Source organism: Balaenoptera acutorostrata, chromosome 6 (genome assembly GCF_949987535.1).
Source record: "Balaenoptera acutorostrata chromosome 6, mBalAcu1.1, whole genome shotgun sequence".
NCBI classification, from domain to species: Eukaryota; Metazoa; Chordata; class Mammalia; order Artiodactyla; family Balaenopteridae; genus Balaenoptera; species Balaenoptera acutorostrata.
The window spans coordinates 89,573,635-89,587,294 of NC_080069.1; the positions used below are offsets into that span (position 1 = coordinate 89,573,635).

Genomic DNA, 13,660 nt, shown 5'->3' on the forward strand with positions numbered 1-13,660 from the left:
GGATATTTGTGCATGCTACCACTTGTGATCTCAAGAGGTGTGGGCCAGAGACAGTGTGAGGTGGTTTGGGGAGAGACTCAGAGACCTGGATTACACACACAGTTCTGCCTCTGCCAGGTGACTCTTGGCAAAACTTCAGTTTCCCTGTCACAATAGGAGACTGAATCTCGTGATTTCTAAAAACCGTCTAAATGAGAACTTATCATGTAAAGGCAGGGTGTATGTATATATACACTACTCTTCTTGGTCAGAAATCTCTGTATCCTTGGGGTCCCTGCAGCTCTTTATACCATGTTAGTATCATGGAACACTACACTGCATTCCAGTTATTTGGAGTCATGACACGTTTCCCACTGAACTGATAGCTGGTGGATCCATATCTGGTTCTTGGTTTCCTAGAACCTCAGGTAGTTAGAGGTCCTTCATTCCTTTAACACCATTACTGAGTGCTTGCTGTCTGTCAAGCACTATATTAGCTGGCGAAGATACAAAGATAAAATGTCAAAGCTTCTGCCTTCTGGGAGCCCACAATCCAGTTAGGAGACAATTTTAAGACAATATAACTGTCTTGATGGAGGTTTGTCCAAAGTGTAGTGGAGCCCAGGGAAGGAATGCCTGTTCTGTCTGGTTGAGTTGGAAAATTTTCCTCAAGACCAGTCTTGAGCAGAGTAGGGTGAATGACAGGGAGGACTTTACAGGCAGTAGGAATGCTCTCTGTAAAGGCACAGATGTGATAGAGCATAGTGTGTTCTGGCAACGGCCCAGTATTCAGCATGGTGGTAAAGAGGAAGGCAGATGTCAGCTCATGAAGTGTTCTTTATGACATTCAAAGATTTCTAGGTTTTATGACATAACCTGTTGGGGGTGCCTAAGCATTTTGAGCATGGGAACATAGAAAATCTTTGTTGAATGCAGGAGTAATAGTGAGAGTACTGGGCATAGTAATTGGGAGCATTTCCTGGCCTTGTGGCCTTGGGCAAGTTACTTAACCTCTGAATCTATTTCCTTTTTAAAAAACTCTCAACCTCAAAGGGTTGTTAAAATTTAAAAGTTTATACATAGTAAATTTATAGGAGTAAGCCTGGCACTTGATAAAAGCTCAGTATATTATTATTTTTAAGACAACATTTGTTCTACACAATACACATTACCTAATAAACAATCTAGTAATTTCTGTGGCCCATTTCTTAGCCTGTTTCCTCCTCTGCAAAATGGGTCCTCCAATTTTACCTTTTCATTGTATCCTGTCCTCCTTCCTAGCACTTACCATAATGTTAACTAAAATTTCTAATTATTTTTCCGGTCAAACTCTTAGACTATAAGCAAACTATCTGTATTCTGCTTTCTCAGGTAGACTCTAGCTCTATGAGACCAGAGACTTTAAAACATTTACCACTATATTCGCAATTGCTAGCACTGCCTGGCTCTTTTTTTTTTTTTTAATGAGGATCTTGAATCAGATGCGTATGTTTTGATTGATTGATTGATTGATTGATTTTGGCTGTGTTGGGTCTTCGTTTCTGTGCGAGGGCTTTCTCCAGCTGTGGCAAGCGGGGGCCACTCTTCATCGCGATGCGCGGGCCTCTCACCGCCGCGGCCTCTCTCGCCGCGGAGCACAGGCTCCAGACGCGCAGGCTCAGCAGTTGTGGCTCACGGGCCCAGCCGCTCCGCGGCATGTGGGATCTTCCCAGGCCAGGGCTCGAACCCGTGTCCCCTGCATTAGCAGGCAGACTCTCAACCACTGCGCCACCAGGGAAGCCCACTGCCTGGCTCTTAAACAGATGTTCGATAAATGTTGGCAAAAATAATCAGTGTCAAACTTATCTTTCAAGACTGTTGCCAAGGGCCGACGAATTGATAAAGATGTACAGTTGGGTTTAGTATTACTGTTAAAATAAGGTGTGAGACGAGGAACCGAAGCCAGGGGCTCCCAACACAATCTGTAGCCTCCGGAGGTTTCCAAAGGACCAGTATTGACTTCAATCTTTCGAAAGAGTTCAGCTCTTCAAGGTTCACAAAGAGTTAAATCTGTTGTCTTGTACAGTAGGGGAAAAAAGGAGCCGGAAGTGCCCCAGTGTAAACTAAGTTTACCTTCAACTTAGAGGTAGGAGGGACCTGCCTAAGGTCACCTAGCTCGAGAGAAGGATCTAGACCAGGCGCTCTCAAAGAGGCTTCTCCCTCGCTGGGATTCCCCGAGTCCACCAGCCAAGCCGCCTGCCGCACGGGTCCTCGTCCCCTTGCTGGGTCTCGGCTCCGCTCCCGCGCCACGTGGCACATGGAGGGTGTCCTCCGAGGTCAGGGGGAAAGGAGGCGGAGCCCGGGCTAAACGTCGCCCCGGAGCATCATGGTAGATATAGTTTTTCTCGCCAGCACAGAAAGGCGCTGTCTCCCCGATTTTGCTCGGTAAGTAGCATATATTCTGTGCAAGTCATTCAAACAGGGTGTCCCCTGTCACAGATGCAGCTTAAGTATCTCTGAAAGAAGCCTTTGGGGGGAAGGACCAGAGCAAGACAGGCACACCAAGGGGAAGGGAAAGGGTTAATAGTTGTTACGCATGCGTACAGAAGGCCTGGTGGGTGGGCGGGACGGAAGACGACTCCCGGGAGCTGTGTTTTCCCCGGAAGTGCCTTCCCTTCTCCCGGGTCCGCGCGGACGCGGTTTTCTTACCTCATTTGTCCTCGCCCCTCCCCGTCCCTCTACGCGTTTTGGTTCCTGGTTGGTGCTTCCTGGTCGCAGCCGCGGCAGTGAGTATGTGTGTGACGGACCCCGAGTCGTCTGCGGCCGGGGGACCCCTTCCCGCCCTCCGTCTCACCCGCTGGGCTGTGGAACTAGCGCGCGTCCCCCCTGTGTCCCTCACTCGTGGCGGGGCTCGGCTCGTGGCCTCTCAGTCGAGCTCTGCTCCACGCGACTCCGCGGACCGGCTGGGGTGTCCGCTTCTCCCTGCCCCTCCAAGGCCTGAGGCCGTGGTTCAAAAATGGCTGGGCTCCCATGGCCTCGGTGAGGAGTGGCGTTTCTGCCTATTTTACCTCCACCACTCCCCGAGGTTCCCCTGTCTTTTAGGAAAGCCGGTCAGTCAGTTAAACGCGAAGAGGGCTCGGCCTTTGAGGACCGAACAGTCCTGGGCCAAATCCAGCGTCAGCAGTCAGAAGCAGCAGCTGCAGCTGTGGGGACAGAAAAATTTCGGGAGATGGGCCCCTTCCCCCACGTAAAACAAGGAGACTTGGACTGTGTTCGCTGATTCCCTTTATCCTTCACATCTTAGCCAGCAGTTAACTTCAACTTTAAGAGCTTCAGGTGTAGTGGGAAAACTGGCTGAGTGGAGAGTCAGCAGGCCTGCGTTCTAGCCGGGGCTCCACCACCAACTCGCGCTGGTGACTCCAGAAATCTTCTCTTTAGGCTGTATTTACCTTGATTTCAGATTACGGGGTTGAATTAGGAGATCTTTATGCGCAGTGAATAAATAAGCTTCTCAGAGCCCATTTCTCGATGTATAAAATGAGTGTTCAATTTAATGACTTGCAGGTTCCTTCCAAAACTCTTGTGTTTTGAATTTTTAGGCTGTGTATATTTCAGACGGTATTGTGCTTTGGGGATGATTCACTATCGCTGTTTTCAAGAGAGTCTGAGGGTGGGAATAAACTGAGGAAGAAGTGGAAGTGAGGATTGTACAATAGCTTCAAGGATAAGATACTGTGTAATAACAGGAAAAAGGGCTGAGGGAAAGGTGAAGGAAGTGTTTTGAGATAGGATTAGTTATTCTATGAAGACTTTATGTCAGGAACAGCTGGACTTGTCTGAATAAATTTAGCATTATTTTCTCCCACCAGCATCTTGTATTCTGTCTGAAGTTTTTTGTGACCATTGTTTCCCACATTTGAATTCTCTGTCCCAGTTTGATTTACTTCAAATTGAAAGCCCATTCGAAGAGTGGGCAGAAATTTTAACACTAGAGTCAGTAGTGTTTCAAATCTGTCACTATCAGGATAGTTCACTAAGTCAGAAATTTTAATTTGAAATTAAACTGTTAATCACGTTCTAAAGAAAACTAGGCTTGATATCAAGCTGTGAATTTGATAAATTTCCTTGAGATGGATAACTATCTCATCAAAAAGAAACATCTAGGCTAAAAGTTCTTTGAAGAGAAATAAGAGCACAAGGACCGAAATGACCAGTTGGTAGACTGTTAGAGCAGAAATGTTGGCTTTAAAGATTGTATAATAAAATCTGAAAGCTTAAATAAGCCTTAAGTTGTCTAGTTAAAAAAAAAAATCAGTGAATGAATACTGCTCTCACTTTTGAACAGCGAGAGCCTTTGCAGTTATTCTCTATAGCTGTTTTATATTTGTTAAGCCATTTAAATTCTTCAGAGAAGTTTTATTCCCAAACTGATATTTTAAGTTCTTATATAAGAGCCTTCTTTTTTGGTCATGGCATTGCTATGGCCTTTGTGTACCAACTTGGGAAGCTCTTGGATGGTAAACTGACAAATTCAAATGTATGCTTTTCTTTCCAATTAAAATGCCTCTTTTATAGTTTTTAAACTCCACGGAAATAAAATGGATATTTGTTAGGTAAATTTAAGTGTTAGAACTACTGCAAATTTAGCTTTGAAGGAAGGTTGTTTTTTTTTTTAATCTTTGTTTGAAATGATTATTATTTTTTTAATCAGGGAAATGTGAATCAGTTTTAGCTGTGTTCTTAACCAGCTAAATAACTTTGGATAGGCCTCCTTATCTCTTTGGACCTCAGTTTCCTTATATGTAAATTGAGGAGGTTGATGAGATAATCTGAAAGGTCTCTTCCAGATTTAAAATTTTGTGACTCTCATAGGGACTTTATGTTATCTAGTTAAGTATGCTTGAGAATTGTGTACAATGATCAAAAAGCTGAGAAGTCCTTCTGAATCAAGACAGTTACATACATACATATTTTTTTCATATTCGTCCTTGGAGTTTGAATTTAAAAAGTTAACTTAATGCATTTGAATGTAATTAAAGTAGTAACATAAACCAAAACAGCCTCAGGCAAACCTTAACTCTGGCATACATAAGCTACATAAATAGAAGAGCCGGTTATGCTGAGCACAATTTTCAGTACAGAAGGTGCAAAATCCTCTTAAAGGCCATAGGGGCTAAATTGTTAAATTCATTTTTCTACATTTCAGGGAAAGAGATAAACCCTTAGACCCAAGGAAGTCTGTTTTTATTTTATTTCTGTAGTTTATTTTTGGCATACATTCACAGGTGTGCCTATGGCTCTATTCTTAATCCCTTTCCTTTGGGATAGCTCCAAGAGTAGTACAAATTTGTAACTCTGTAATTTAGCTCTTTAATTTTTTCTGTGCTGCACCGGAATTATGTTTTATCTTAAGTCCACACTGGATCCTCAAGATGGATCCAGTGAGGATTTTGAAGGACGCATAATTCGTTTGACTTCTTTTAGAATTAATTTACCTATTAAATAAAAAGGAAAGGATTCATCTTTTATTTGTATTCCTCTGAGGCTAACATTTCAATATAAACTGATAAATGCTATGAGCATTATTTTTCAGACAGCCACATTCAACTTGTATGACAACAGCATAGCAACCTGAAGGACAGTGCAAGAAGGGAACAGGTATATTGTACCTTTTAGAAGGAAAAAAAGGCATTAAAAGTTGGGTTTCCCCCCAGCTTTATTGAGATATAATTGACAAATAACATTGATTTTAAGGTGTACAACATGATGATTTGATATATGTATATATTGTGAAATGATTAACACATTAAGGTTAGTTAACACATCCATCACCTCACGTATTAACCTTTTTTGTGTGTGGTTAGAACATTTAAGATTTACTCTCTTAGCAGATTTCAAATATACAATATTGTTAACTCAGAACTTTTAATCATCTTTTCCCCCCAGCTTTATTGAGATATAATTGACATATAACATTGTATAAGTTTAAGATGTACAACAAAAGTTGGTTTCTTTATTTCTGTAAAACAAGAAACTCCAGCATGAGTGTAGTACATTTTTGGCTCTTGTTCGTTTGATTTTTGGAGTCAGCAGGTTGTATCACCAAAAGTACCCTGCCATTTTGGGCAGAGAATTGATAAACTAAGAAAACAACTAGTCTTTCTAAATTGTATCTGTATAGCTAAAAGTAGAGTAGAAAGAATAAATTGTCATTTTTAATTGTACTCTATACTGTGCCTGATTTTTTTTAACAAAAATGAGTTTTTTTCCAGCACTCATTTTTTTTTTTTTTTTTTTTTTAAATATAAGCAACTTTTTTTTTTTTTTTTTTTTTAAGATTTCTTTATTGACTGATTGATTGCTATGTTGGGTCTTCGTTTTTGTGCTATGGCTTTCTCCAGTTGTGGCAAGTGGGGGCCACTCTTCATCGCGGTGCGCGGGCCTCTCACTATTGTGGCCTCTCTTGTTGCGGAGCACAGGCTCCAGACGCGCAGGCTCAGTAGTTGTGGCTCACGGGCCTAGTTGCTCCGCGGCATGTGGGATCTTCCCAGACCAGGGCTCGAACCCGTGTTTCCTGCATTAGCAGGCAGATTCTCAACCACTGCGCCACCAGGGAAGCCCCCAGCACTCATTTTGATCAGTGTTCCATTAGTACCTAATTGAAACATCTGTGTAGATTTTTGGTTGATGATATGAGAATCTTTGAAATAGTTGGAGGCAACTACGAAATTCATCTCATCATAATTTTCATATTTTAGACACATATTAGATTTATTAGGGCTTTAGAACAAATACCTGATGATATTATTCATTTATTTATTCATTTGTTAGTTCAGTAGACCTTTATAGAGGTCTTGCTAAATGCCAGTTACTCTGCTTGGTTTTGGGGATCCATTGTTTAACAAAGCGCATATAGTTCCTGCCCTCCTGGGGTATGTGATTTGTGCTTGTGGGAGATTTACATTGCACTAGTAATTAGAAATGTGAATGTTTTGAAATGTAAAGTGCTGTGGAAACCTATAAAGGGTCGACAGTTTAGTCTGGTGGGTCAAGGAAAGCTTCCCGGAGGAAGTGATACTTAAACAGAGTTGAAGGATGAGCAGGATTTACTATGCTCACAGTAGGAGAGTAAAGTGCTCCTAAAGCTGAGTTTTACCTCTATTTTAGGTCTTTAGTTAGTTTGTATTTCATACATATCTTTATAGGTAGCACAGAAATAAACTAGGTTTATCAGCTATTTTTATGTATCCTTTTGGTCAAAGATCAGAAGGCCTGGAGATTAATTTTTTAATTGAGAAGACAAATATACACCAAAACAGTAAATATGATAATTATGTCCTTTTGTGGATTTTAGTCATAACTGAAGTAATATTCCTGTGTGAGAATGTATACCAGAAAAGATGAGATACAGAACCAGAACCAGGGAAAAGATGAAGAATGGATGGAATAGTAGTGAGAATGACCTAAAATATTTTTGTGATTTTTAACATTGTGGAGAAAAAGTGATTGGTGTCTGAAACAGTGGATCTCAACCTGTTTTTCCTTTCTAACATACTTGTGAAATATAACATTTCCATTAATAACTGTAACTCAGTTTGTTGGCGGTAATTTTCATTTGGGAGGGGCTGGGCATTATTAGAGTGGGTCATAAGAGAATTTAGAAAATCTTGAAAAATGGTACTACTCTAAAAGAAAAAGTTATTTTAATATGTCATTGAGAAAAATGATGGCTTTCACAGAAGTTAGCTCTAAGAGGTGATATCATTATGCAGTAAACAGGCATGATCTGAGCTGTTAAAATATATTCTTTCTATGACTTTCTCTTTTACAGCATCAAGGTTGCTGACTTTCCATGATGTTTGGTGGTTATGAGACCATAGAAGCATATGAAGATGACCTTTATCGTGAAGAGTCATCTAGTGAACTGAGTGTTGATAGTGAGGTGGAATTTCAGCTCTACAGCCAAGTTCATTATGCCCAAGATCTTGATAATGTCATCAAAGAGGAAGAACATGAAGAGAAGAACTCTGGGAATCCTGAATCATTCAGTAGTAAACCAAATCAGAAGAACTTAATTATCCTTTCAGATAGTGAGGTCATCCAGCTATCAGATGGGTCAGAGGTCATCACACTGTCTGATGAAGATAGTATTTATAAATGTAAAAGAAAGAATTTTAGAGTCCATGCAGAAGAAAAGACCCAAGGTCCTCCTGCTTTTCTTCATTCTAATGAGTTGGCAGATAAGAAATGCAAGAGGGATATTGAGAAGACGAAAGCTGGAGAGAGATCAGGTACAATCCAAGAGGTCATGATTATAGAGGTCAGTTCAAGTGAAGAGGAAGAGAGCACCATTTCAGAAAGCGATAATGTGGAAAGCTGGATGCTGCTGGGATGTGAAGTTGATGATAAAGATGACGATATCCTTCTCAATCTTGTGGGGTGTGAAAAGTCTGTTAATGAAGGTTAGTATCATATTGGCCATTAAGAAAAGTAGTATCATCTTTAATAAGGAAGACTGCTTTTCCTAAACAAAAGACCATTAGGGTCTGCTCCATTTAATTCCTCACCTTTTGGTCTTGTTTTTTGGCTTGTTTTTCATGAGACTCTTTTACCAATGGCCAGTTTAATGGTGGTCTGTCTGAACATCAGAAAAGTATGTCAGGATATCAAAGACACTCTGCTTCTGCTATAAGCAAATTCATAACTGCTTCTTCCTGTTTGGCTAGAGCCAGTTCTGGACCTGAAATCTTAGTTCCCCTCTCTCTCTGCTTGGTACCACAGGTGAGTACTCCATCCAACTGACATTGGCCTTATGCTCTTATTTGGCCATCCTCTGTTGGTTCTGCCTCTTCCTAAGTGATTTGCTTACCCAGGAGGTAGCCATATAGCAAGCATGGGGAATGCCTGGTATACAGAAGATATGGAATTAGTATTAAGATTTTTAGAAACTCCATAATCAGTAATGTAGGAAACTATGAAGAGCTGTAAGTCTACAGTAGACTGTAGGAGAGAATGCAAATTCTTGAGAGCCACATAATCGAGAATTGAAATTTTGGTGTTAGTTTTGTCTCTGTCACATGTAGTCATCAAGTATTGATGCTTATCCTTTTAAAAAGTCCCTTTCATTTTTCTCCCTTTATGCTTAATGTGTAGTCTCTTGCAATATTTTCCTAAATGATCTTTTTTTTTTTTTTAATTTTTTTTCTTAAATAGAAAGTCTTTATTTATTTATTTATTTATTTATTTACTTATTTATTTATGGCTGTGTTGGGTCTTCGTTTCTGTGCGAGGGCTTTCTCTAGTTGTGGCAAGTGGGGGCCATCTCTTCATCGCGGTGCGCGGGCTTCTCACTATCACAGCCTCTCTTGTTGCGGAGCACAGGCTCCAGACGCGCAGGCTCAGTAATTGTGGCTCACGGGCCCAGTTGCTCCGTGGTATGTGGGATCTTCCCAGACCAGGGCTCGAACCCGTGTGCCCTGCATTGGCAGGCAGATTCTCAACCACTGCGCCACCAGGGAAGCCCCCTAAATGATCTTTTATATCTTCCCTGTATGCTGTTGTTAAATTGGTAGTCTTGAAATGCCCTTTACTCAGTACTTTACTGCTGCTCCAAAACCTTTAATGGCACCCACTTGTCCTCAAAAGAAAATGATGATATTGAATATAGATCATGCTTTGGAGCCCCAGAGATTGACAAACTTTTTTTTTTTAAAGAGCCAGGTAGGAAATATTTTAGGTTTCCAAGGCATAGGATCGCCTAACTACTTAACTTTGCCCTTGTTGTAGGAAAGCAGCCATGATATCTGAAAAAATGAGATGGCTATTTCAACAGAATCTTATTTACAAAACAGGTGTCTGGCTCAGGCTGTAGTAGACCAGCTCTGAGAATTTGACACCAAAAGGAAGAAAAGAAATAGAATAGTAGCTAGAACATAGAGCAGAATCAAGTAAAGTTTTGTCAGAATAAGAGAGTTGATAATGTTTTTAGGTGGAAGGGGAAAATCTCTTGAAGGAGAGATTAAACATGTTTGGTGGATTGGGGTAAGGGAGGCAAATAAGAGATGGGCTCAGGTATATTGTCTGAATTAGTCTTAAAAGGGAAGAGACATTTAATTGCTAAATTACCAAATATTTATAGAGGTGGAGAAGAAAGAATAAATTCAGATGGATTGAGGTAGATGAGGGAATATATGAGGATGTGTTTGATTTTCTTGGGAAAATGAAAGTGGAAGTGGGTCTGGAATTGGGCAGGGGATATTTAGAGGCTTACAGTATGGGAAAGATGTTTAGGTGCTATGGGGAATACTGTTAGGCAGTGGATCCCAATATGTTGAAGATGACAACTTCATTAACTTCAAAAAAATTTGTGGACCTCCCTGCCCCACATAACTATAGTTATATTTTTAGTATTTGTTAATTGAGAAAATGCATGTTAGCAAAAAGCTATTCAGTACATTCATACATGACTTTGTATTTTATTAACCACAACATTGTCTACACATTTGAAAAATATTATATAAGGCCTGTCTGCAACATATATGGCCTTATATAAAGCATGCCTCTGGCTACCCATTGTGATAACTAATTCTCCAGCTCCCAGGAGTCTGAAGCTCATAGGTTGGAAATCATTGTGCTAACAAATCAACAATAAGAGAATAAAAGCCTTGCTTAAAAGTAGTATTCAATCAAAATTGAAACAATGTGAACTTTTAATGAACTCACTCTGAAGGATTTCATAACTTTTTCCAGTAATACCTGGGGCAGGGTGACAGAAACCAAAAGATCCAGGGTTAGGCAAAACATTACAGAACGTCAGAACAATCATTTAGCCTATTCCTTCTCTAAATTGCCTTCCTGTAACATGACACCTAGTTTCATCAGATACTAATGTGTTCATGATGATCAGCCACTTTTCTTGAATTCAAGTTCTGTATGTCCACTGTGCCAAATATTTCCATTTGGGTATCTTATTGTTATTTCACATTTACATACTGAAAATCTTGATAAATTGAAAAGAAGGCTTATCTTTCCACAGAAAGAGGAGCAGGTTAACTGGATGGTGGCTCATAATGTAACTAGGGTTTCTCGGGGCAAAATGAAAGGGATTGATGAGGGGTGGTGGGGATGGGGTTAAGGGTAGCTGAGCCATATGGAGATGAGGATTCTAGAGGAAAGGGAATGATGGACTTAGTCAGGTATGGCTTTTAGGAATGAAGAAAAAGTTGGTAATCAGGTATATAGAGAAATCTCTGGAAAACAATTTTAGTATTTTATGTTATAGACAATAAGAAGCATGGCTGTTCTTGAACTGTATTTTGGGGGGATAACTTGTGTTTATGGTATTTGTTTATTTTTTATTGAGGTGAAATTAACACAGAATTAACCATTTTAAAGGTTCAATTTGAAGGCATTTAGTACATTCACAATGTTGTAGAACCATTACCTATATCTAGTTCCAAAACATTTTCACCACATCCAAGGGAAACGCCAAAATGTTTTCACCACATCCAAAAGAAACCCTGCACTGATTGAACAGTCACTCCTCATAACCTCCTGCCCCAGACTCTGACAAGCACAAGTCTGCTTTCTGTCTATGGATTTACCTATTCTGGATATTTCGTGTAAATAGAATCATCCAGTATGTGACCTTTTGTGTCTGGCTTCTTTCACTTAGCATAATGTTTTGGAGACTTATGCATATTGTAGCACGTATCAGTACTTCATTCCTCTTTTAAGGCTGAATAATATTCTATTGTATACCTGCATTTTGTTTATCCATTTATCTGTTGATGGACATTTGTGTTTCTACCTTTTGGCTGTTGTGAATAGTGCTACTCTGGACATTCATGTACAAGTATTTACTTGAATACCTGTTTTGGGTGTTCTTTTGGGTATAAACTAGGAATAAGATTACTGGCATTTCTCTGTTTCACTTTTTGAGGAACTGCCAAACTTTTCCACAGTGGCTGCACCATTATACATCCGCATCAGTAATGTATGAGGGTTCCAATTAACTGCAGTGGTTTTTATGATTACTTGTCATGTTGCACATTTCTATTTGATTTACTGGTAGACTCTTTGTTATTTCTTAGCAACATTGGTAAAAATATTTATTTAAGACCTAAGTAATTCCAAGTAATTCTTGATTCCAAACAGTAAGTGTATGTTCCTACTATCCATATTGAAATTTATCCCTCCTCTGTGCTCCTTGATCTACTAATGCCATAATCCTATTTTTTTCTAGTTAATAGGCAATATATTCAGTACTGATGCCTATTTGAGTGTGTTGTTACTTTCTAATCATTATTATCCCATTCATAAATAGACCTGGGGGTAGATCTGGTTCAGTTTGTATAATAGTCTTTAGAGAAAATATTTTTTCATATCAGTGGAAGTTTGTGGAAATTCTGGCATACTTTTGAAATGATGATGATTGTTAAACAGCAACAATAATGATTTTGTGTACTGCTCCCCCTCCTCCGCAAACCCCCCAAACTGTGGCATATTTGAAATATCAATATAATATAAGAGAAGAGATTAGTAACTCCTTGAGGACAGGTCTTTTCCTCAGAAGCCTTCTTAATACTATTTAGAGTAATTCTTTGCCATATATATTACTTTGTTTTTCATTAATTGCTAAATGATCAAACACTTATTGAGCATCTACTCTATGTAGAATACATAGAGGGGATTTAAAGTGGTAAAAGATGTAGTTTTAGCCTTAAGTGGCTTGGTGTTTCATTGAAGAGACAAAATATAATAAGCTTAAGTAATTTATGGAAGTCTCTTCTTAACCATGGGAGTTAAGTCTCTCAAAATCCTGGGGATAGATGTGGTTGAAAACGTAAAACTTTTTAAAAAATAGAATTAGTGAATTTGAGGTAGTACATGAAAGTCTGAAGGACTATGTAAGTACATCCATATTTTCCATTGTTAAATTTGTAGTAATGAGTGCAGCACCACTCTTGCTCTGTGGAAATGTGAGGCTCTTTTGCACTACTTCAGTTTCGGTGAGATGCCTAAACGTTTGTTTTGCTTTAATACACAATTAGAATACACAATCAGGCAGATAATATACAACCAGGAGGCATTTTTTCCCTCTTTTTTTCTTCCTCTAAATGTTAAATACTTTTCTGATTTTATGATCTGAAGCTGTCGATTAGCTTCCTTGGGTTCCATGGAGGCCTTGGTGATGTAGCACTCAGGTAGTGTGCTCAGCCTAGCTTTCCTCAGTATATACAGCTTTATGATGAGGGCTCTGCTTATAATAAATCCATGCCAAAACACAGGCCTTCAGTACCTGTTACATATGACTCTCAGCCCTCGCTACTGATGGGTGTAGGAGTTTATTTCTGAAGTCTAGAAACAAACTTCATTTGCTTCACTTTTTTTACTCTTTCCTGACGCTTCTTTATGTAAATGATACCTGCTCTGTCATTTGTCTTCCTTTTAAAATTCTCACTCTTTACTTTCTTTAGTTTATTATCCCCAGTAGGAGTGGCTTGCAATTCTCCTTTATTAGAAAGACAGATTTCTTGGTTGAAGACAAGATGCAACAAAGGAAATCAGCATGTTTTTTAATTTGTCAGGGAGATCTCTAGTTTGGGAAGGATTATTGTATATGACAGCCAAATGATGGGAATAAGTGCTATAGGAGTTATACATGAATAATCACCAACTTATTTTCCTGCAGAGGGAAGGG

General features: G+C 39.5%; 1 protein-coding gene across 10 annotated transcripts in view; it reads left to right on the top strand.

Moving 5' to 3' along the window:
• Positions 1 to 2,637: 2,637 nt before the first annotated feature.
• The window catches only part of ZCCHC7 (zinc finger CCHC-type containing 7), a 188,031-nt gene continuing 177,008 nt past the window's right edge, over positions 2,638 to 13,660 (top strand). For 4 of the 10 annotated variants that reach the window (XM_057548834.1, XM_057548832.1, XM_057548826.1 and 1 more), the window contains exons 1-2: positions 2,664 to 2,748; positions 7,790 to 8,420. In XM_057548834.1, the coding sequence (XP_057404817.1) occupies positions 7,811 to 8,420 (610 nt within the window). In that variant the 5' untranslated portion in view covers positions 2,664 to 2,748; positions 7,790 to 7,810. The other 6 variants (XR_009008676.1, XM_057548831.1, XM_057548828.1 and 3 more) reach the window with 5 other exon arrangements.